Source organism: Argiope bruennichi, chromosome X1 (genome assembly GCF_947563725.1).
Source record: "Argiope bruennichi chromosome X1, qqArgBrue1.1, whole genome shotgun sequence".
Taxonomy (NCBI): domain Eukaryota; kingdom Metazoa; phylum Arthropoda; class Arachnida; order Araneae; family Araneidae; genus Argiope; species Argiope bruennichi.
The window spans coordinates 96,948,044-96,974,550 of NC_079162.1; the positions used below are offsets into that span (position 1 = coordinate 96,948,044).

At 29.3% G+C, this 26,507-nt stretch overlaps 3 protein-coding genes across 3 annotated transcripts; 1 reads left to right on the plus strand and 2 right to left on the minus strand.

Annotated features, from left to right (window-relative positions):
• Positions 1-1,473: 1,473 nt before the first annotated feature.
• On the minus strand, positions 1,474-7,086 carry LOC129958807 (translationally-controlled tumor protein homolog). Its single transcript, XM_056071496.1, has 6 exons — positions 6,931-7,086; positions 6,779-6,849; positions 5,754-5,935; positions 5,059-5,180; positions 4,282-4,397; positions 1,474-1,781 (listed from the first exon to the last, which is right to left on the minus strand). Exons 1-6 carry the CDS (start codon positions 6,956-6,958, stop codon positions 1,779-1,781), a joined length of 522 nt encoding a protein of 173 aa, XP_055927471.1. The 5' UTR covers positions 6,959-7,086; the 3' UTR covers positions 1,474-1,778.
• An 836-nt stretch (positions 7,087-7,922) lies between these two features.
• Positions 7,923-10,110, plus strand: LOC129958677 (zinc finger protein 664-like). The gene has a single exon (XM_056071319.1). It carries the CDS (start codon positions 8,091-8,093, stop codon positions 9,447-9,449), a length of 1,359 nt encoding a protein of 452 aa, XP_055927294.1. The 5' UTR covers positions 7,923-8,090; the 3' UTR covers positions 9,450-10,110.
• A 13,846-nt stretch (positions 10,111-23,956) lies between these two features.
• Positions 23,957-25,780, minus strand: LOC129958745 (gastrula zinc finger protein XlCGF8.2DB-like). Its single transcript, XM_056071399.1, has one exon. The coding sequence runs from the start codon at positions 25,206-25,208 to the stop codon at positions 24,174-24,176; it is 1,035 nt and encodes a 344-aa protein (XP_055927374.1). The 5' UTR covers positions 25,209-25,780; the 3' UTR covers positions 23,957-24,173.
• Between the last annotated feature and the right edge of the window lie 727 nt (positions 25,781-26,507).

The following is a 26,507-nucleotide window of genomic DNA, read 5'->3' on the forward strand; positions in this document are numbered from 1 at the left end:
CATTGACCCTTGCGAAGCCAGGCAATTGGAAAAGACGAAGACGTGCCAATACTAGTCTGTATTTTCTGTAGACGGTTCAAGGTCACATTTTCTACCTCGTTACTGGTTGTCTGTCTCGCAACGCTGAGGCAGACAACAGTGTCACTTTTCTTTTACACAGCTGTTAAGGTATTCCCGAACCGTACTGGCGTGAAAAAAAAATTTGTCGAAACCATGGCAACGGAGGAGTGAAGAGTAGGGAAAAACTAGTGTCTTTGAAACGCCTACAGAAATTACGCAGACTATAGCAAAGTAAAAAAAACAGAAAATTCTCATCTTCGTTTTATAATTTATTATGTTACATTACTTCAATTTATTTTATTGTATTTTTTCTTTTTTTTTTACCTAATTTCCTTGCAGATAAAATAGAAAGGTATTAAAATATTCAGGTTCAAATCAATTTTTTAAATAAGTGCAAATAAATTAACTTGGGTCTCGGAGATGAAAAACCATCGAGTCCTGGTGCTCCATCGAAATATTCACCACGTCGTCGTGCAAGTTAATATCCCACCTTCTCCACCCTACCCCAAGTTTTTCCTCAATTGCAAACAGTGGTATTTTTTTAATGTACATTAGCAATTTGTATATAGTAAGCTTCGTTTTATAAACTTTTATCCAATCTGAAAATATGTTGCCAATCTCGAGTTCGGCCTCATCCACAACAGTAGCAGTGTTCGCGAAATTATAGCATGCATTAATGACATTTGGACATGGGGGGGGAGGAGCCTGGATCTCGCACAGGAATATTTGATATGGACGGAACGTACGAGGAGTACCTGGACCGAAAGCCCACAACCTCCTACACTTGGATAATTTTTTGTATTTCATCCAATACAAGATTTTAACTTACATGATAATGTAACTTAAATGATAAGTTTAAATGGGAACATTTGAAATCTGATGCAGGATACTGCACGTTGTCTTTTTTCAAAGTCCAGAATGAGATGTAACACGGCGAACGGAAAGCAGGGGCTGCTGAAGAATAATCTGTTATACAGCTTCAACAAACTGAAAGGAGTTGGCTGCCGACATTTCCAATCAGGTCATAACAAATCCTTTACCGCGTTGACTGATGCCCTTCTTCAGATGAAATTTCCTTTGCGGTTATTTCGAACAAAACTGTGTTCCAGGCGGTGGAACTCAAAACTAAAAAGTACCGCCTGTTCCAAAGGAAAAACATTTTTGGAATGTACACCTGTTGCAGATCTGCAGCGCCACCTGGTGGTAATAAAGTCAACTACATTTGCAATTATGCGAAATAAAGCTACATTTTCCCAAGTGTACGGAATGCAAAACATTTCAATCGCATTCTGCCTTTTAAAAAAATGGTTTTCAACATCGTCATTTTGGGGGGCACCCTGTATACGAATTAAAATGCAAACATGAAAGTACAATCAATTTAGTGTGTTCGATTAATTTATTAAAAAGACAATCTGAAACACAACTTTTTATTCAATATTTTAAATGGAACGCAATTACAATCAATCTGTCAGACATGCTACAAGCAACAGTACGTAAATCTCCTTTATTGCATAGATAGATTTGATTAAAATTTATATCTCTTATTTATTATTGCTAATTGAAGTGATTTCGATTTCATAGAAACTGGAAGGAATTGTACATCAGTTGCATAGGAATAAAGTTGGGCATCAGAAAAAATAAATAAAAGGCACATTCGTATATATACAAAATTTTACTCTTGGGGCAGCATGGTGATCAGTTCATCTAATCGCCATCCATTACTAAAAAGAAAAAAAGACGCTCATTAAAAGATGACAAGAAAAACATTCCTTAAAAAAAAAAAAAGTTAGTAAGAGCTGCAATCCATGCAAATGAGTTCTGATATCTTGTTATCATTGCTCTAATATTTAAACTTGCTTCCCATGAAGTGGCTTTTAAGATAAACACAGAAGTTGTTCAAAATGATTTTTCAATTTATAATTTCAGTATCCCAAACTTGGATTTTTTTTTACATAATTTACATTTAATTTTACATAATTTAATTACATTTTTTAATATAGCTTCATTAGTCTGCCCTTTCTACATCTAATCTAATTCATTGACATTAAATGGAAATAAGAATTAGTCAATATCATACTAGTTGTAGCAAAAGACTATTTTATTCAAGAATAAAATTCATAATTCTCAAAAATAGACCTCCCAAGAGAGAAATTTACATATGAACAGTTCTTTACAATTCAAATAAGCCCCCACTTTTCAAAAAACCTTATCAAAAACACTGGCAATAACCACATCACTCAATTATCAGAATAGTAATTTTAAATTTTCAAATACAGATTTGCTAGTAGACACAGTGCAAAGTGATAAAAACTTATATCTTAATCAAGATATTAAAATTTATATTCAATACTTACACTATTCAACTGTTTATAGTATCTCTAAAATAATAAAATTATATTATAAAGTAGAACCTATTATGTATATCCTCCAATAATAAAACCAGTTTTAAATATGTATGAAAAAGAGACAAAATCTGATCCCACAATGAGACATTTCTAAGCAGTTATGAAGATGGATGTTATATCAGATCAAAAGCCAAATTACTGAAGACAAGGATCGAGTTCATACAAACAGAAACAAGATTATTCAGCATCCTCCAGACGATTCAAAATTTATCATTTGACATGCAATTTCAGCATATTAAAACTCTTCCAAGGACATGTGAATGATATACAAATAACAGCTGTTTTTAAAGCACAGATTATAAAGAAAATTTGCTTTCACAAGATTGCTCAACATTTGAATTCCATACACATAAATTTAGAAATCATACAAATGTTTCCTTCCTTGACCCTAGATATTCAGAAGTTTGATAAGATGGGTATCCAATAGGTCAACATATCGAGAATACTGAAGGGGATACCTTGCTAAAACCCAAGTTCTTTCAACCCAACACAGCAAGCATAATAGAAATATTTAACTCGGAAAACTTTATGGTTATGAAAAGTAGCAATAAATACCAATAAGCCAATAGTTTACTAGCCGATATATTTCCCACTTCAGATTAACAAACATCTTTATTAAACTTGTACAAATACAATGAACAGGGCCTGATTATCAAACAGGAGCCTCAAAATTTATTTTGTAATAATTTCTGAATAATTTTATTTGGTGCCTTAATTTGATTTACAAGGGCTCAAATTTATTCATATTAAGATTTCAGAACATTATTTTTGGAATTTTTTTTGTTCACAATTTCTTAATTTCTTTACAAGTCATCAGTCCTGGAAAATTTTTTATTAAGATAGTTCAACTATATAATGAAATACTTTTTTTCAGTTATAATAAATGCTATTTTAACAGTTTAATCAGTGAAAAGTCTTATTTTGGAAGCATAGGAATCAAAATGTGCATTTTTAATGCCTACCCCATTAAGACTTAATCTGCCTGTACTATATTTAGATCTTATTCAATAATTGAGTACAGCTTTTTAAAAAGTATATACAACATATCAGACTTGGGGATGTAACCAACCAACAAGTAAAAAAAAGGAAATCCAGAAAAACAAAACATGAAAAGCAAATTAAACAGTTAATATATAGAAAAAATTCAGTTACAACCCCAATTATTTCTCTTTAATTATTTCTATATATTTATAAAAATAAAAAATTAATAGCATACGATTTATTCCCAAGGTCTAGTACTAATTTAAATGTATATAGGACAAGAAAAAGTCAATGACTTATTTTAAACATACCTCACTAGCATATTTTAGCAAACATTTCTTGATTAGTCAGTGGACTTTTACAACATCTCAGAAACATTACTAACTGTTTTATTGACATGAATCAATGGGCATTTAATAGCTTACTTCTGAACATCAGTCACAATATACAATACATAATAGTTAAAACTAATATTTCTCTGCAAATTTAGAGGCTGTCATATTTTCTTTAAAGCATCTTTTGATACTAACATTTTGCTTAAACTAGATTGTTTATAAAAAACTTTTTTTTTTTTTTTTTTTTACAAAAACTTCTGTAGTTACTTGCTGCTAAATTTATATTTTACAGAGATTTCTGTTTATTTTATCTTTAATAGAGTCCTTTTTAAACAATTTATTAGATTTCTTAAAAAATGAAAATTCAAAGATGGTAGGAAAACTGCAGACACTTAAAAAACCACACACTTACAGACTGCAATTTAGTAATCTGAATTACCAGAATCAACTTCATTTTAAATTCTATATTACAATAGAACTTTAAACAAAAAAATACTTACAACTTTTTCTTCTTCTAAACCATGTTTAAAAAAAATCATTATAGGAGTTTCAGTTCCATCTGAATTTTCTCTGTAATCTAATAAAGCTATTAAACCATCTGGATTTGAACTTTCACCTGAAAATATCCATACAATTCAAATTTTTTTTCAAAGATATAAATCAACGTTTACTAAAATCAATTTTGACAAGAGAAAACCTTGAAATCACTGCTATGTTTCATTTTTCTTTTAAACTAATAACTATCTTAGATAATATTAAAGAAAGTCTGTAATTTGTGAAAAAAAACTATGCATGAAAAAGATAAAAAATGTGCTTTTCAAAATCCTAGGCAATTCAAGTAATTCATTACATATAAAAAAAATTAAGAATGGATATCTTTCACAAGAGTCACTATTATATTTTTTATAACCAAATTAGAATCCTAACTTTAAACTGAGAAATAAGGAAGATAAGAATAATATCTACACCAGATCATCCTTTTAATTCAAAAGCATTAAATAACAAACCTATGCAAAGAATAGAAATGAAAGTATGTTTACATTAAGACTTAATAGTATATGTAATATGAAGTTATAGCTAATTGACACTGTCTTAACTACGTTATCAGAACAGACACTATCTATTAGCATAGTGGCAAAGGTCACAGTTGCAAACAATAATTGATCTATACGAAACTTCTTAATATTTACCCATCAACTAATCTAGACAGTTCTGGCTTATTCTTAAATTATTTCTAATTTAATGCTAGAAAGTGATTTTAAGGGAAATGTACATACCCATAAAAAATTGGTAGTCTCCTATTTTAGGTAAAATTTTTTTAACTGCTTCAGTAAATTTAGATTTTGCTTCACTTATTTCATTGTCACTCATACCAAGTTCCTTCCACTTATCCTGCAAACTGAAATTAATAACATATAACTTTAAAAATGCACAGATATTTAATACTAAGAACAAGTAGAAAAGAAAAAAAGAGAAAAGTTGACATAAATATATGGAAAATTCTAGAAATTATAAGCAGGTATCGTATTTTAAACAACTGCATAAAATATTAAAAGTATACATTTTAAATGAACAGTTTTTACAATAATTTAACTCAGAAAAAACCGAAGGTTTTCAAAAATTTTAGAACAAATAGAAGCAATTAAAATAATACCAACTAACAGATTTCACAGGGAAAAAAAATCTTAAAATACTACAGCTACAAATAAAGGAAACGCGAGTTTTTAAAAATTCTAGTTTAAAATCTTATATTACTCATTACTTTTACTCAACCTTATAGATACAATTCCAATTCTTCAATCAGTTTCATGCAAATAATGCATCATTTTTACATAAAATTATAATAATTTCAGATTAAATCAATAACTTACTATCAAAACATATCAACTTGATAAAAATTCAAAGATCTTAAAATCTTCAAGCCAAGAAAATTTAGTATAAAAATTCCATCCACTGCTAAATAAACACTTACGATTTAGTGTAGGTCTTTAGATAACTTTTGAAATCAGCTTTAGAAAAGCCCGTCTCAACTAGACGTTGATTTAAAACTAGATCCAAGCCAGATTCCACAACATCTTCAGTTCCTTCATCCTCATCTTCCTGTGATGGATTAGCACCATCTAATTGAATATCTCCTTGACGCCGTTGGACATGCTACAAGATGCATATTGTAAAATTAGAGTGCCAAAAAATCACACACACTTATATAAGAAATTCTGTACGATTTTTCTTCCAATATTTACTCTTCATATCACATTAAAGTACATTCCAACTCGTATCACATGCGATTTTAAATACATCTTACACAGAGAAACGTTATTCAAAATGCCAAGGGAAGAAAAATACTAACCCTCAAAATTAAAACATGAAATGTTAATATACACAGTTCTTCAAGACAATTGTGAAATTGCAGTAACAAGGTAATTCATTATCCTAACAGCATACTGAAAATCGTGCATTTCATACTTGCCCTATCGAGTAATCATATAAGTTACCTGCTATAACAGCTGCAATTTCAAGAGTGTCATTAACCTACATTTAAAGCGTATTTCGCCCATGCAGTTAAAGTTATACTCTTGCCTACGAATTGCCAAATTTTTACTTAATTGCGCAGTCACGGCCGAATCATTTAAAATTTCAGCAAAATGTATGTCAAATACAAGATCTCTTAGTGCTAATTATAACTTTTAGCGATTTGACACGAAGGCGGTATACAGAATCGCAACTTTTTTGGAAAATAAATGCAAATATTAATGCTACTGCTAATAGAGAGTACTATAAAAATCGTCTATTAATATCATGCAAAAATAAAATGTAAATCATCTTATAATATTTGAAATCGTTTCTGTTGACACATTTTACGTTATAAAAAGAGTTTCCGGCTTTCTAGACCATCTCGAGCATTTTTTGGAACACCGAATAGTATACGATATTCATCAGTTTCAAGATTCAGTTTTCTCTTACGAAATTCTAAAGTGTCAAGAAGCATTAACTTACCACGCATTCTACTTCATATAAGCAATCGTCAACAAGTTTATATTTACTAGAATCGGTGAACATTTCATCACCTGAAATAACACAAAAAGAACTTCAAAATACAGAACATAATGGTATATTTTAAATTAACAGTATATATTCCACCAATTTACCTGTGATGAGGTCTTTAAAAATTCTCATGATGACGGATTAATTGAAATTGCGATCAACACAATTGGAAGTGCTTGGAATTCTATCAAAAAGAGAAGGAAAAAGTCAATGCACGATGTATTTATGAAGTTTTCTCAGTGAAAGTGACAGTTAAGAAACTACGCCTCAATTCAAGTTTTGTTTTCTCTAACATTCTCAAAACAGTTTAATTACTTTAACTCCTAGAATCTCTAATTTAAATTACAATTTTTGTTTCATTTTCAATGACTATATACTTGAAAAAAGTACAAATAGCGCAATAATATAATATATTAATTTATATAAACATATAGCAATTTGTAATAATTTACAATATAGTTTGTTCATTTTTCAATAAAAAGAAATATAAGTTTTTTGAGAGTTTGTTTTCTCTTTTCATATATGAAATTTTCATATATCATATTTTCATCAACGCTAATATATCAAATTTTCATGTAGAGTCTGACCTTATTCATATTGTCCGCAATCGTTGTTCTTCATGTGCCTCTCATATTGAAGAATGTTTGCACAAAAATAACTGGTATACTCAATAGAAGGCCAAGCGGCTGCCTTGGAAAGGCCACGTAACCATGATGGGTCAATATACAGTTATGTATATGCCTCGTTTTAGGATTCCAAGAATAACATTTTTGGATGATTTTTATTCGCAAAGAGGGGATACGCAGTAAAATTAGCACATTCCCGTAATTTTTTTTAGCCTTAATTCGTCCCTTTCAAAAAAAAAGTTTCGATCTGCCCCCCCCCCCACACCCGATGGTTGTTTTGGGGCTGTACGATTTTCCTGTAACTTAAAGGTGGGTTCACAAGAGGCAATTGTTGTCTCTTTGCTGTTGTCCCTGTATTGTCCTTGTGTGAATAGTTGAGACAACGTCGGTGGGACAATGGCAAATGGTAGTCTCGACGGGACAACTATTTAATCTCAAAGTACAACTGAACTGAACTGAGTCACCCGGCTGGCGCTGCTCTGTCTTTGTTGATAGTTCTGCTTGAGAAACAAAATTTCTTGATTGGACCTTTCATTTATTTGTGATGTGAAGGAATTTTCTTCATAAATGCAGTTTCAGTAATTCTCATCTCTGATTTTTTCTATTTCATAAATAAATGATGTATTAATGCTCGAGAAATGTCTGATAAAGAATTTTCTGAGATATCTCAACCAGAAGCGGGCAATTTGGAAAAACCCTGTTTATATGATGTAAGTGTTGGAGGATTTCATTTAAAGAATAATTTAAGACTTTCTAATGCTAGTACAAAAAGAAAGAATTATGAATGTGAAGTGTGTGGTAAAATAGTTTCTCAGAAGAGTGTTTTAAAAGAACATTTAAATACGCATACAAAGGAAAGGCCACACGTATGTGAGGAGTGCGGTAAAACATTTGGTTGGAAGACTGCTTTAAAATATCATGCATTTACTCATACAAAAATTAGACCTTATGCATGCGAACTGTGTGAAAAGGCTTTCCCTCGGAGGTATAGCTTGGAAAATCATTTACTTTCCCATACCAAAGAAAAACTTCATATATGTAACGTGTGTGGTAAAGAACTTTCTCGGAAAGATGTTTTAAGAAGGCACTTACGCATTCATATGAATGAACAACCCGATAAATCTGAAGTGAGTGACAATGGATTTCCACTTGAGAGTACTTCAAAGCATTTAAATACTTGCAAACAGGAAAAAGACAGTACATATGAAACATGCGATAGAGAGTTTGCAGATCAAAATAATTTAAATCAGCAATTGCAAATTCAGTCAGATACTGAATCCTATGTGTGTAAAGTATGCAATAAATCATTTTCTAAGAGAAATGCCTTGTCAAAGCATTTACATATTCATTCTGATGGAATGATCTATGCATGTGAAGAATGTGGTAAAGAATTTGCATGTAAAAATTATTTGAAACGGCATTTAGTAATCCATGAAGACAGGAAACCTCATCCATGTCTATTGTGTAATAAAGCATTTTCCCGTAAACTTAATTTAAGAGTACATTTGGTGGTTCATACAGATGAAAGGCCTTACACATGTGATGTGTGTGGCAGAGGATTTACTCAAAAAAGTAATTTAAATTCTCATGTGCGTCTTCATACGAAAGAAAAGCCACATTTGTGTGGAGTATGTGGTAAGAGATTTACTCAGAAAAGTAATTTAAATTCACATCTACTTCTTCATGATAAGCAAAAGCAGTATCTGTGTGAAATATGTGGTAAAACATTTTCTCAGAAAGCTAATTTAAATTCCCATTTGTTGACCCATACAAAAGTAAAGCCTCATGCTTGTGAGGTGTGTGGTAAACAATTTTCTCAGAGGCATGTTTTGAAAGTGCATTTGTTTACTCATACAAATGAAAAGCCCCATACATGTGAAGTGTGTAATAAAGGATTTTCTCATAAAAGTAATTTAAAAGTACATTTACGTACTCACATGAAAAAAAAGTTTTCTCAGCAAGAAAACGGTGAAACATTATCTTTTGAAAGCATTTAGATATATATTTAACTTTCTATTCAAAGGCATGTGAAAGCTTAACATGATTGAGAATTTTATACTTTATAAAATTTACATATTCTTTGTGATACTGGAAAAAGTCTTGCATCTGTGAATTTTTTGAAAGGAAATTAAAAAATCCTATTTATTTATTTATTTATTTACACATAAGTTCAATGTGATAGAAAAATTATCATGTATTGAAGAAACACAAGATAACTTTCAACTTTTCAGACAAATGTATTTATGTTGGTCAGAGCTTATCAAACTGTGAATCATGATCCCACTTGGATGTGTGTAAAATCATGTTGTTAAAAACTTTTCTTAATGCTACTTTAATACTTCTGTGAATGTTAATTTAAAATGTAAATTAAACATTGTTTTTATTTCTTATATAAAACAGCTGGCAGTACTTAGTATTTAATTAAATATTATGATCTGAGAATAATTATTTTGAAAAGATAAATGTAATATAAGAGTCATGAAAAGGATTTTTAAGACATTTTCTGAGGACTTGAAAATATAAAAGGCATTGCCATTGGAGGAAATTGCTTTGAAGGAATTGTAATAAATATTGACCAATAAATTAATACCTTTTATTTTACAAGAGCATTCCCAATACTTAATAATGTTTAGTTTTTGTGAGTAAAAATAGTAAAGAGCATCATTTCAGTATAAAGCCTTTTATTCAGTTTTTTTAATTGCTATTTTAATATTTACTTTTTATGATTTATTAATATTTTATAGATTTGGTATATTAAAAAATTTTGCTGACAAAAATATAATCATAAAGAAAGTTACTCTTTCAAATCTACAATAGAGATGATAAATGCTTCAAGGTACTTTCTTTAAAATGTAACAGGAAATAGTAATCTTTTATTTATGTGAAATGTAAGTAAAAGATTATAATGACGTCGTTATATCATTCATTTGATTTCTAATTCTCATTTATTTTTTATGTAAATCTAAATTGTTGAATGTGACTGATTTCAAAGAAAATCCAAAAAGAAAATTAGCTTATTTTCTTGGCATAAATATTGGTTATTAAAAATTTAATAATATTTAACTAATGAGAAAGAATATGTGGGTCATGACAGGACAAAATATTAGACTAAAGCTTCCAAATTTGACTTTGTTATACTTTGAAAGTTCGAAATGTGCATCTCATTATATATATGTTACAGTGAAAACCCAAAATCAGTCAAAACATGAATTAACTTGGTAAAACGCATTTTAACTAACAGGACTAGGGACAACCTGAATTAACTAGGGAAAATATGTTCTAACTGACAGCGCTAGGAAAAACTGATTTTCTCTAGTTATTTTCGGTTTGTCCGGTTAAACTTGTATTAATATAGATTTGTTGCTTGTAAAATAAGGAAAATAAATAAGTATAATTAAGTATTAATCATGCATAAATTAAAAAAAGTAAGTAAAGTACAATTAAATAGTAAATAATGTATTTTTTCTACAATGATAGGTTATTTCCTCAACTTCACTGTTTTACTAAGTATAGTTTAATATAGTAATTAAACCCTAGCGCTGTCAGAACGTGTTTTTCCTAATTAATTTGGGTTCTTTCTAGTGATGTTAGTTAAAACAAATTTTACCTAGTTAATTTGGATTTTGATTGATTTCGGGTTTCCACTGTAGCATATACATATTTTGAAGTTTTAACTAGAATTTTTATTAATGAAAATTTAGAAACAGCAAGGCTTTATTTGCTGCAAGTATTTTTTTTCCCCCGAGTTTCATTTTTAATTATATTTTTAAATGATATTTTCATTATTACTACTAATATTTCATTCTGCTATTTTCCTCCTATTATCAATGCTCAAGATATGATTAAACTTATTTATTATTAAATATTCTGTTTCAAATATAATTCTATGGCAATTATGGTTAACTATTAAGCTAAGAAGTAAGCATTGCTGAAAATATTTTAAGACTTTTAGTTAAGAGTTAAAAATGTTTTAAGATTTTAAATTAGTTTTTTTAAAGACTTTTAGTTCTAACTGTAATATAATTGAATATATATATATATATAATTATCTCTTAGCATGGCATTATATTTTCTTAATATATTAAACAAATTATGAAATATATATTATTGGATATGAAATGTATTTTTTTTGAACAAAACTTCAGTGTTGAATGGTTATTTCTGTCTTTGTATTTTTTTTTTATGAGCATGCATCAATTCAACAAATATGTTATTTGATTATTGCAAGTCTAATCACTTTCTATTTAAAATTAAACTTACAAATTTAGATAAATAACAGAAAATTAAATATGCATATAATATAATAAATTTAATTGTGTAATAATTGCTTCTAAAATAGTATGATTTACATGATTATTAAAATTTGAAAGTTAAAAGTAATTTGCTATGGAAACCATTATGTTACATACAAAATATTAAATTGAAATATTTACATCTAATAAATCTGATGAACTAGCTGATCATCAGAGGTGGCTAGTAAATAATAAGTTACAGAGGAGAGTGCATATTATTTTTTTAAAATTCTGAAAACTACCGTGGAATTAATATCAATTAAAATTTTGAATACTAAAGAACATTAATGTCATAATAATACTGGTTCATATTTTCAAACTTCATTAGCATTTATTTCATACTTCAGCTGCTAAGCAAAAGTATAAATATTTATTTTAATTTAACCAAAATTGATTTATATTTCCCTACATTATTTTATGAAGTTGTTTACTTTATTTCTCGGCACTTTTAAATATAATTATAGAATAAGCTTATTCTTTGAGAGTAGATAGTAGGATGATTCAGTTTTAGAAATTGCTTCATCTGTATATTTCTTTGGTAACAGATAAAGTTATTTGAGCAGTTTTTACGTGATAACAATGATGTAGACAAGGACTTGCCATTTAAACTTTTAAGTATTTGATTGTAAACTGATTTGTTTAGTGAGGCAGTTAGAAGTATGGAAGTGCTAGTAAAAAGAGTAAATATCTTTAAAATTTTAATCAGCAATCTTAAGAATTTCTTTTATTATTCCAAAATTTCATAAGTATTTTTATTTAATATGAATAATATTTCACATTTTCATCATATCTACATTAATATTTGGAACCCTCCTTTAATTGTAATTGTTTTCCTCCCTAAATGGTCTCTGTGTTTTTTATGGGTACAAAATTTTTTCTGCGATATGTCCATCCATTTTTTTAAATCTATAATATCCCCAATGAAAATGTAAATGAATATTCTATGAGAAAAAATTTAATGAATTTTACAATATGCAATTTATAGAATGAATGTCAAACTAAAGGCATCCTGATATTTTAAAATATTTAAAGCATTAACTAGTAATAAACTGAGACTTATTGTTGTTATCTGACAAGAGACTTTAAAGTATTCACATTGATTATTCACCATTTTGCTATTCTGTGGCACACAATTATGTTAAAAAAAAGTTTTATTACAAAATTGTATTTAAAGCTAAATTTGAAAAGTTAATTAAAATCAGAAAAAAAGCATATAGAAATAAAATAGGAATTGCTGAAAAACTAATTTTTTGAATTTTAAAATATATAAAAATTATCGAGTTTGATGATATGCTCTAAAGTTGTAGAGGAAAAGCTTTAAAATTTGGATTAATTTTTAATTATTCTTTTGAAAATCCTACTAACCAAAAATTAACTTTATTCCAAATTTGGAAGCTCTAGATTTAATGGTCTGCCCTATAGATTATCTTGAACAGTTTAGCTTTATGCAATAATGATATACAGATAGTATTAAAGCCTATAAAAGTTATCTTGATAGTTAAATGTTGTAGTGTTTTTTGCATATTATTGTAGTGTAGTTTTTCGCACATTATTGTAGTGTAGTTTTTCACACATTATTGTAGTGTAGTGTTTTTTGCACATTATTGTAGTGTAGTGTTTTTTGCACATTATTGTAGTGTTGTGTTTTTTGCACATTATTGTAGTGTAGTATTCTTTGTACATTATTGGAGTGTAGTGCTTTTTGCACATTAATATAATGTAGTTCTTTTTGCACGTTATTTTAATATGAGAAAGGATAAAAATTTATCTTATTTTATTTTAACAAATTGGAGTAAAATTTAACATGCCATTTTTTTTTTATTGTTTGTAGTTATTACATCAATAAAAAAAAATTTTTAATGCTCTTATAATGCTTTTTTCTATAAAAAATGGACATTCTTTATAATATATTATTTGTTTAGAATAGAAAGATATAAGAAATTTTGAAAATTGCATGTGCTTTAACCTTTTAAATGATTTTTATAATGCAATATCTATATTGTTTTTAATATTTCATTGAAGCATGTGGAATCTTTTACTTTTAATAACTATGGTGTTTCATTCACAAAATTTTGAGATGGTAAAATTTTTCACAAGCACCTCCATGTCAAAAGTTAGAATATGGGAGCTGAGTGTGGCACTGTTTGCAAATAAACTTATTTGATCGTTATATTGATGAGTGAAATATGTTAAGCATTTTGATTAGCAATTAATATTTAAAAGTTAAAGAATACTAATTTTGGAAAGGTAAAATTTAATGGATATCATTAATCGTTTTTTTTTTTTTTTCTATTGAAGATTGACTAGCTTAGAAAAAATTAAAAAGATGTAAGAATGCTTGTAACACATCCTAACTGTTTAAAGTTATAATGGTAAAAATTTGGGGGAATTGAATTCACCAGATTTGGCACAAGCTAAAATGATCCTACACTTTTAAACAATGGACAATTTTCATAGGAAGTATTCAACTTGACTCTTGAACTTTCCTTTGAGCTGAAGATAGTTAGTTGGGTCTTATGCAGTTCTTTGAAATAATTCACTCTGAATCTGAAGTATCTTTTCCAAGAATTTTCTGAGATTCTTTTGATAAAATCCAAAGCAGATTAAATTTTGAGGTCTTTATGTATCACTTTGCATACCATTGAGCATTAACCATGTGCAATAGTGATTATTTAAAAAAAAAAAAACTTTGTGTGCAACTTCCTAATATAAGCTATTGATGTGGAACCCCAAATTGGAGAGCCATATATCACATATGGTTTTATGGACTTATAGAACATTGGCTTGAATCCCACCTATTGTATGAAAAACTAAGTTTGGAAATTGAACACTCGTAATGGTAATTTTAATCTGTCTATTAAAGGATAATCTTATACCTATAAAAATAAACCAAAACATATGTATATATTTACCCACGATTTGATAAGAAAATTTGGATTTGTGCTTAGGAAGTATATTTCTTTATATATATAAAAGGGAGAGAGAGAGAGCGTATTATTTCGGATTAACTTTGATTTTCCAATCAACGAGTTTGAGCGGTAATCGGGAAGCGTAATGTTGCTAGTTTTCTGTGACAATGTCAAACCTTTTATGCTGTACTAGAAAGTATGATCTGCGAAAATCGTTAAATGCCAATTATAAACCTAAGGAATATCTTTAACATAGATATTGAACAGATTAGAGAGCAAACTTCCCTGAGCGTATCCACCAAACATTAATGTAATGAAAAAAACTATAACGATAACTCGAACTTGGAAATTTCAACAAGACAGGTATCAGCATGAAATTTTGATAAGTTGCTCCAAAACTCTTAAAGTCTTATGAGGAAAACGTCGCGTCAGAATTTTATCAAAAGCTTTTGCTTTTCTGTATTATGTTATTTTCAAAACTAAGGTACTGAAAATTATCCAAATCATGTTTTTTACCCATCAAATATAATATTACTTTGCATTATTCTAATTAAATATAACGTGGTTAATAAAACATATTGGAAGTTAAGATTTATCGAATTGAAACTATTGTTAACTTTTTATTTTCTCACGTAAGAAGTATACGAAAAGAAAGTATTGTAATATCTTTTGGAATGATATTTTCCTGTCTTAACACAATAATTCAAGAACGCTTTGAGATAAATGAATGACATTTGATATGCATTTTTTATACCAAATTTGTACGTTTCGACCACTTTTTAAACTAAATCTTTTCAGAGGAAGTCCGTCCTAGTACATAACTACAACATAAAAAACTAAATAAATTAATTTCGGCGCAGAGGTTTGCATTTAACGTGTAGATCCGTAAATTTGGCTTCAAATCACGAATTGGCTGACTGTCTATCTGTTCTCCTACATGCAGTGATTAATCAAAAAAGAAACGATTTACGTGAAGGAAATTTGGAACGTGATCTTGCTACTAAAATTATAGTTCCGTGTCGAATTTTAGTTTCAATCAGGCAGGGGGGAAAAAATTGCCCAAGATACATATTCGGTTTTGTTTGCTATAAAAGAAAGGACAAAACTCTTACGTGTGGGACTCTTAATATAAATAAATTGAACACTCGTGGCATTCATGTCTTGCACAAGTCCACAATTTTTATGCTAGAAGGGAGGAGGGTATAATATAATACTTTTATTAAAGAATATGCGAAACAGTTCTAAAACAGTTCGAAACAGTTCTAAAATATATTATTCTTTTCAAGCCATTTGTTTATTTAAAATGAAATGATTATTTGAAAGGAATTTTTATTCTCATTTTACCATCATCCTGAATGAGATAAATATCTTCAAATCCATCTATAGTCTGTATATTTTCTGTTGGCGTTTCAAGGTCACATTTTCTACCTCGTTATTGGTTGTCTGGTACTAGTAACGCGGTAAAAAATGTGACCTTGAACCGCCTACAGGAAATGCACATACTATAATAGCCGGATGCTTTCTCGCGTTCTCTCTCTTTAATAATTAACTTAATATACTTCTTATATATTTATTAATTATATTTAATATACTCCTTTATTTCATTGGAAAGTCAATAAATTTGTATATTTATAAACACCATCCAGAAATGACCGTGAATGCTAAATATCTCGCATACAAGCAAGGAATCATGAGAACGCTAGTTGCTCGTGCTGATGTATAGACACATCATCAAATTAACCCCAAAATAAATAAATTTTTATTATAATTTCAAAATGGACATCGCAACAACGGCAGCCAGGAATGCCTATTTAAGCATTAGATATATGAAATAATGAAAGGGTGAAATATACAACCATGGTTCTAAAATGTCCGATCCGGCGATTTGAGTCTGGAAAATGAATCGCGTAGACACAATGCAGCAGTCATCAAAAGCAATGCATTTCAACTCAGAGTCTAGCCTACGCCCAACTGAAAAGGATATACATGAGCAATTATTCTTACAATATTTGATAGTTTTCCGCATTGCACACACATGGTAAAGTTAAAAATCTTGATAAATGAGCACCATGAGTGTGTTGAAGAAAATCGATTAAAAATGGCACTTTTTTCCTTTCCTGGAACAAAAACGTTCGGTTTTTGAACATAGTAATGACTAGTGAAAAGTGGATCTTGTACGATATACCGAACAGCTAGACAGTGAATATTTGGTAGAGTACAGTTGGTGTTAATCAAACTTTATTTTTCTAAAGTGATTAAACTTTTAATGAAGTGAAATGCTGCATCCATCTTGATACAATGCATCAAAAATTATCATTGTACGATTTAAATAAATAAACTGAAATGAATTTGTACTGCTTTATGGCAGTACCAGACCGTATGTCGGTTTATATTTTTCCCTGCATGTAAATGCAATAACTGAAATTCGGTATGTGATCTTATGACTTTATCCGTAGTTTCGTGTTTCAATCCATTGGAAAAAAAGGCGCTCAAAATTTATATTTGCACGATAGATCTAATAAAAGGCTAGATTCACGGCAAACATCTATTGTTTGGTAAGGGATTTATGATTTTACTTCACGTCCATAATTTTATGCGGAAGGTGGGGGGAGAGGGATAGGATGTTTATTAGAGTGTGTGCGAGAAAGTTTCGAGGAGATCACTACCGCTAGTTCAAACTAATTATTGGTGTTTGAAGGAGGCAACTAAATGGCACTGTGAGTCTTGAAATATAACATCCTAATAACACAATTAAGTATGGAATAGCTTGCATAAGTGAAAAAGCATCAGATGATCAAGCTTTGATCCCAAGAAAAATTCTTCAATAATATATCACATATAGTACTTACTCTTTTATTGACATACCATCTTGATTCGACTGTATTAAATGTATTATGACTGGTGTTCATAACAGTGATATTACATGTAAGTCCCCGACGGAAAATTGACTGTTCATCAATAAAATTCTAGTTACTTTTTAAAAGAAGATTGGATACGTAAAGGCTACAGAAAGATGGATTACAAAAAGAGACCAATTTATTTCCTTTGCCTAAGGGGCTTTGATCAAAGTTATATATATATATATGTAATGATATTTTAAACTCTGATTTCAATCTAATTAATTTACAAAATTTTATCTTAATTTAGCCCATAAAGTCATTCTAAAATATTCTCTTATTTCCTGATCTGATTCCACTGTTTCTGCTTAATTAATTCAAGAGAAGACTTATAAAATTGCTGAATCGGCTAAACGCCGACACATTCACACGCTCCACGTGAAGGGCTAGAAAAATGTCCAATAAGCACAATCTTTTTTAAAAGATCCCTGTGTTTCCCTTACTTGTGATTGACATGCGTCAGAAATCACTATCAGAATCTTAATAATATATTAGCACTGTTAAAAAATATTTTCCCTATCAATATCTCATGTTATATAAGACGAGGGATAATTTATTTCTCACTTCTACTCTTGTCTCGCCCTGTGGCAGACGTGTTTTGTCCGCACCTTCTCGTAAATATATTATGCCTTCCCGGGATGGATTAAAGCGAATTTAAAAAGTCTCTTGTATGTTCTGACTGTATTATTTCATTTTAATTCAATTCGCTAGTACTCCGAATTTACTTTATTGTTAAATGTAAACCTTCTTTCATCTTTTCTCTCACCCTTATTTTGAAGAATTAAACCCATCTTAACGCGTGCGCAGAAGCACGGAGGGTTTTAGAATCCGTTGGTAAACAATATGCATTCATTTTTATTAATAAAAGCGCTGCAATATTTAAAAAGTATTTGAATTGTCATTTCCCCAACAATAGTAATGTTCGCAGGGGACCAAATGCCTCGAAGTGGATGTAAATTTGGTGAATCGGCCTGTGTTATGGTCGAGTTATGATAAAGACAGCAGTCGGCCACAATAAATCCTGTCAATACTGCTTCGTTCAGTGGTGACGAGGTAGTCGGCTGTACACAAAAATAGTAATGTCCAGGGGTTAAGAACTCTCGCGCATAAGCATTCAACTATCTGTGAATCCACAGTATATTGACAATATTTATTCCTTTCTAAGTGTATGGAAATATACAAAAATAAATTACACTAGTTTTATACTCAACTCTTTTCCCAATAATAGAATATGCCAGTGGTATGTTCTATTTTAGATATTATGACAAAATCATTAAATACAATTGAAAGAAATTGACCATTTCTTTGCAAAATGTCTTTTGAAAAAGTGAGCAAACGGTAATGCTTTTTCCTTCAGTTTTCATGCTTCTTTTTCTTACAATCTTTATTGTTTACATAACTGATATCAGAATAACCTTTCATACCAGTAAATAAATTCATTCAAGAAATGTGAAAACTAAATCAAAGGCAGTGAGCTAATATTTCATTTTCAATCAAAAGGAAAAAAAAAAAAAAAAGTGGTGCACAAATAGTTATCAAATAATGCATGACCAACTATCTAAATATTTCCTAATTTCAATTCTCTCACTCTCTCTCTCTTTTTTTTTTTTTTTTTTTTTCCCAATTTGGAGGGTGGGGAAAGGGAGATCAAACAACAGTTGGATGGCAGATACATAATTTTATAATATATAGGATAAAAAAGATAAATTACACAGATAAATTTTAGTTCTTTTCATACCCAATTTTCAGCAATGAAAAAGAACACAGATCAAGCAAATAAAGCTAAATGGAAGACATACAATTTTATAAAATACATAAGAATTAAAGTCATATATTGATCAGTTTTACTGGGTTTTTTTACATCCTAATTACAGCAAAAAAGAATACAGATCAAAAGCTAAAGGTGATGGAAAGTATACAATTTTATAAAATACACAAAGATTAAAGTCATATATAGATAAATTGTAAAGTTTTTTTTATACCCTACAGTTTTGATAATTTAATTTCACCATCTGACAGTTCTCATACAACTCAGCTTATGCATAACCAATATATAGCTTTTCGTGTTTGAAATGTTTTGTGCCTTGTGATATATATATATATATATATATATATATATATATATATATATTGTATTTGTTTGTGCTTTAAATATATGTGTTTTTCTTTAAAATGTTACTTTTTTCAATTATTATTATAACTCGTGTCTACAAATGGTAGCACAACATAATTAGGTTCAAGTATCTTCATTAAAAATTTATGGAAATGTTTCATTAGGTCTAATAGGCAGAACTAAAATGGATGCCAAGAATTTTGCTTGTATTGAATCTCTAAGTAAATAAAATTATGGAATATAAAGTAGGAAAATAGAAGCTGTGTTACATGCTTAAAATATATTTGAATTAGCAATAGAAAATAAGCCTGAGAAAGAGGAAAACAGCATCTGAAAGTATAAAACGTGGGCAGGAAAGAATAAAGAGGCACTTGGAATAATTTGTGTCAGCTGGATGACAGAACATGCCATTATTTTTAAAGGGGAAAAAAAAAAAAGGTAAAAGATGTCTAGAGAGAGATTATAATATGTTATAAGATCGCAAAGGAAGGCAGATCTATCATTAGATCTTACTAGTTTGAAGGGAAAAAAATCACAAATGATGTTGATGAGTATTTAACACAATGTTGATGAGAATTTAACAAGAGCTCAGGGAATATGTCCCTAAATGAATGAATTGGGCAAAACAATAACAGAGACAGAACTAGTTTGATATATTATAGAAGGTTTAACAGAAACTTTTGAATTAATTGTATTATCTCTTTGAGCTATCAGAAGCATATCATTAGTTGATTTTGAAACAGATTTCAGAAAATGTTGAAAGGATAAACAAAGATTTCAAAGCAAACAAGACTGGTGCCAGGCATAAAATAAAGTCCTGTAAGACATTTTTAACAAACCTGAACATTTAAAAAAATGATTGCTGGTTTAGAAACAAAAACCAAAATGATAAACAAGAAAGAAAATAAAATTATCAGTAATGCTGAGGAAGGAAGAAATATTAATTCAACATGTTGAGGCAAGTTAAAAATAAACACAATGGATGGTTTAAAAAAATATCAATTTAAGGGATGTTTTAGTGTTCCAAAGCTAAGATGTTATTTGTGTTAAGTATAGTAAAGAAATGAAGTTTTATCAAATGAGACAGGAACATTCTTATATTGTGAATTAATATTGCATAGGAAAGTTGACAGAGAATATGCTCATCATAAACTAGATTCCAAGAAAATTGAAGCAGAAAATAAATCTTGTTTTAAGGCTAATGAAAATACATATGAAATTTAGCACAGAGGATTACACCATGTAAATTTTGAATACTCAAATGCAATTTTATCCAAGTAGATGGTTAGAAGATTGGAATCTGTGATTCCTGTATGAAAGGAAAAAATGATTCGTTATCCTTGTGAAATTTCATATTCGGAAACTACACTCTCTTGCATACTATTTGATGCAATGAAAATAATATCCGTAAGTGGCAAGAATATATTTTGAAAGTCATTGACCAAATTATAAGAAGATATTATATTGAATTTACAAAAACCAGATGTGAAGTTGCCAGTATACTACAAAAGTTAATAAACAAGATTGAAAATGAGCTAAACTGATCAGTAAAAAAACAAACAAACAAGAAGTAACAATGGATCAGAAATGGTACCTTGAAATAATACTTTACATAAAAAAGAATAAAATAAGAAAAAATTGTCTATTGCTAATCAAGAAATAATGAAATTGCTGAAAGATCCAACAAAACTATTTGAAAACGCAAGAATCCTCTTGAATTTCGCACTGACGCTGTTACAATAGCAGAATACATGTACAATATGATGATGCAAACTAAACATAAAGATAAGGCACCCATGGAGTTGTGGAATGGGTGCACTCTGTGTGATATTTAAAATTATTTGGTTGTTTTGCATGCTACAAAGTATTTTATAAGAGAAGATATTAACCATGGGAAAAAAGAGTATTTATTGGCTATTCTAGGAACAGAAAAGCTGAAAAGATTTATAACACAGAAGAAAAACAAATTTATGAAACTTCTAAGAGGCATTTGATGAAGCAAGAAATGGATATGTCCTCAAGAAAATGCCGAAGAAAACAGATAATTCTATGCAAATTGAGTATGCATGAAGTAATCCTGGAAGTAAGAAAGTAGATGAACTAACAAATCAGGAGTCTGTTATTCAACAACAAATAGACAGCACAATAGAAAAAAGATAATAATGATGTGCAACTGATGATGATAAAAATAAGAATAGGAACACTTTAAATAGACATACTAGAGAAAAGACTGCTTTCAAAATATAGTCCTCAACAATATTACATTAGAAACATTACAAAATGCATCTGTTTCAAACCAGAGACAAATAGAAAGATGACATGAACAGAGATCGATTCATTTCAAATTCATAATGTATGGGAAAAATAGAGATTCCAAAACAAAAAAGTCAGCTAAAGTTTTTGGGTATATAAAGAAAGTAAAAGAAGTGATGGATAAGAAACTTTACAATGCAAGATTAATTGTCATTTGATATCAATAAAGACAAAGCATATATTTTGAAGAAAGTTTTAGCACAATCCTGAAATTGGACTTACTGAGAATCTTTCTTAAAATTACAGCAATGAAAAAAAAAATCAGTTGTAAAACTCTTTGATGTTAAAGTTGCATATTTGAATGAAGAATTATATATGGAATCCCTAAAAGGCTATAAACTAAAAAAAACAAAAAGCCTCTAAAATTAAAAAAAGTATTAATGACTAGTAACAATGTGGGAAATATTGATACAAGTTTAGTGCAATTCTAACAGAAGCTGGATTGAAAAAATTAACATCTGATCCTTTTACTTATATTAAAAAAGAAAGTAAGGATTTTATTGAAGCAGCATTATATGTAGATGATTTTTTAGTCATCTCCAATCCAGTAAAAATTATGAATAAAGTTGTTCACAGTCTGTAGAAAGAAACAGCATATTCAAATATATTTTTAAGAATGGAAAACAGATAAAAACATTACTTTATCCTAGGGATTTTATATAAAGAAAATATTAGAGAAATTTAAGATAATCAACTGGAAATGATTTAATATGATTCACACATTGAAAACATATAGATGTAAGCTCAAGTACTTTAGCAGATACCAAAATTTGCAGTGGATATTTTCAGAAATTTGGTGAGAATGTTGTTTGCTGGAGAAGCAATAAACTTTTGGCTTTCTCACCAATGAAATCAAAATTTATTTCAATATATGACTGCTTATATATTGTGAAATGGTGTGTTTCATTACAGAAAGAGTTAAATGAAAATAATCTTATTTAAGCCCCAATTTCTGTCAAAACTGATAGTCGAAGACTCACTACATAAATAACTCATAAGAGTCAGAGAAGACCTATCAGTAGAAAGTTTTGTATCATTAAAGATGACTATGATGAAGGTAATGTACGGTTTACATATCAAAAACTTAAACTGAAGTCCTAAAAGAAAAAAAAAAAAAAAAAAAAGTTAAGATACAGAATAAGAAATCGCCTGATTAGCACTGCATGGACTCAGAATTTCTAAAAATAGCATCAATAATGGAAACTACATGGGGAGTGGTTGCAAACTGTATTGGGAAGTGGTTGTTGGATAGTTTTCACCATCTCACAGTTCCTTTAATTAACAAGTAGCTTTCAGTGTCTGGAATAAGTTTTGTGCCTTGCAATGTAATGTTTTTTTGTATCAATTTGTACTTTAAAAATATGTCCCTCCCCCCTTCTTCAATTATTAATAAACCCACACTAATATATTTTCAGTTAAGAAAAAGAGCATACATCAAATAACTTATGGTGGATGAAAGTTGTATAATTTTATAATAAACACAAGGATTAAAGTCACAAACAGATAAATTTTACAACCTATTTCCAGCAAAGAAAAAAAAGAATGCAGATCAAACAAATAAAATTGATTGGAAGCTGTATAATTTTATAAGAAAGAGAAGGATTAAAATCTTATATACATTTTAAATTTTTTTTACATCCTACTTTCAACAAAAATAAACGGCAATTACCTTATAAGCCATACACACATATATATGTATTTAGGATGAAAAAAATCAATATTATAAGTTGAATATCTATATAAATGCATAAAATTAGCCACATGTTTATAAAACACTTTTAGAAAGCAATCAAATAAACATAAAATTGATAGTTTATTTGTATCAAATATTTGAAATGATAGAATTCTTCATTCATATTGATAATAAACAAACCTAAACATTCTTTATCATTTCATAAATATAACCACTTAATGTTCAGCATATAAAAATAAATGTAAAAATTCAGATTTTATATCTATAGGTTTTGATAATAATAGCCATCTCATTACTTTTACATATTCAATTTTATGTACATTTTCAACAATGTACATAGAAGTAAAATTAAAAGTCATATATATATTTCAGAAAAAGTAAGAATATTTATAGGTGAAAATAACAGCATCTAAATGACTGTGAAATAATCCTTCATAATTATTAAATATACATAACTTTAAAATTTTTGCATATATAGTTTTATAACATGTATATATCTTTGACTCACACTGATAAAGGTAGACCTAAAGCATTATTAAATGGAATCACTTTATCAGGACAGTCGGGCTGTTTCGAACGAACAAGAATATGTGCAGGAATCAAGCTTTTATCTATAGGCGATCTTTTATAGACGATAAATATATCTGGTTTTTCATCTTTATGTGTACGCAGGTGGTATCGATAATTAGCTTTCTGGTTAAAGAATTTTCCACAAATGCTGCAAATAAAAGGTTTCTCATTGACTTCTGCATTAGATTTTTGAGATGATGCTTGTTGTTTCTTTTTATGCGTAAGCAAATGCACACGTAAACCATGAGCCAGAATAAAACTTTTGTTACACAAATGACAAATATATGGCCTTTCATTAGTATGTGTGCGTAGATGCACTTGTAAACTAAAATTCCGAGCAAATCTTTGCTTGCATATTTCACATTCAAAGGATTTGACTTGCATAGTATGAGTGAGGATATGGCTTGTGAGGCTTCCCTTTCGAGTAAAGCTTTTTCCACATATATTACAAAGATGGTATTTTTCTTTAGTATGAGTGTTTAAATGTATCAGCAAATCACCTTTCCGTAAGAATTTTTTACTGCAAACATTACAAGCATGGTTCTTTGTACCTGTATGTGTCAGCATATGAGCCGTCACGTCACTTCTGCGAGTAAATGTTCTATGACATACAGTACAGATATGGGGCTTATCCTTTGAATGAACATATGAATGAGATTTTAAATAATGCTTCTGAGAAAATGCCTTGCCACACTCTTCACATTTATAAGGTCTTTCATTGGAATGAGTATGTAAATGCGAAGCCAAAGTTTGTTTCAACCTAAATCCTCTGTTACATACATTGCACACATGAGGCTTTTGATCAGAATGATTCAGTAAATGCCTCTCCAAACTCCTTTTCGATAAGTATTTCTTGTTACATATTTCACAAACATAGCGCTTTTCTCTTGTATGAATCAACATATGCTTTTCCAGAGCAGAAATATGAGGAAATGATTTACTGCATTTAAAACATATTTGAGGTTCCATTTTAGAAACTGAACGATCAGTTGCGAACCACGAAAATTTTTCTAAAGTCAACAATTAATCAGTTACAATTAGATAGTTTAAAAAATGTCAAATTTTTTTTTTAATTATCCACATAACTTCTCTTTTATGGTATTGCAGACATTAAGCACTCTCACACAAATACATTTTTCCCATCTCAAAGAATTCCTTATGAGTTTGTTTTCATATTGATTCCGCTATTCCTCCCATGGCTCTGTGATAAAGATGCGCAGACAATGCGCACATCATACACAGTTGTTCAGTTTGCAGCACAAGCGGCTAAATATCGCAAAATGCTTTAAATAGATTATGTGTTGTATTTCACAAATAATTTCATCATTCAATTTATTTATTATTGCACGGAGTCGTAACTTTTGCTACAAGCAAATCTTAGTATTGTTACTTTGCTGCAAAAATAAGCTGCAACTGAAAAATTATGAATATAATATTGCACGCACAAAACTAATATATAAATAGCAAAGCATAAGACAATGATGAAGTAGAGAAGAGAAGCTAGAAATATTTGCAGGACAGAAAAACAATTCAAGAATTTTTATATGTGCTTGCAGTTTATTGTATTCGGCTTTTCTTTTCTTCCCCTTTTAACTGGCTGCCAGTCTGGAAAACCGACAGTCCAGGAAACCTTTCCCTGTTTGTACTACTAGCGTTTCGATCGCAACAGTTATCCCTATGGGATGGGCGAATCCATTGCAAACTTTACTTTTCATGGGTAGGAAGGGTTCAGCGAGCGTGCACCCGGATAAGAGTTATTTAAATGTTGAGTTGTATCACAAAGCTTTTCCTTTTGTGTAGGGAGCAAAATTGTATTTCTTTTCTACATGATGTGTCGACATATTAGCTTAAAACATTTTTCCGTTATCTTTCTTCTTATTTAATGGATATTTAATACAAATTATAATTAGTCATATTTATAAAATGATTAATTAATATGAGTTCCGTTTCATATTTTATAAGCTTTCCTTTATTATTTCATTATAGCGAATGCTGAAGAAAAATGACATTGTGCTAATCTTTCAGTACAAACGAAAAATTTCAGACTATTTATTTTCGTCAGGTGGCCTTTACTTTTTTTCTACTTTTTAATCACTTCTATTGCTGTTTTTACAGGGTTCTGAATTTCTTGATATTGATGAATTGTGAAATTATTTAAAAGTACTTTTGATCTAATGATTGTTTTTTTTACGAATTTTTGATGTTGATGCATCATTTTCAAAACTGGTGATATACTGATTTTGAAGAAAATTTAGTAGTAATGTCTTA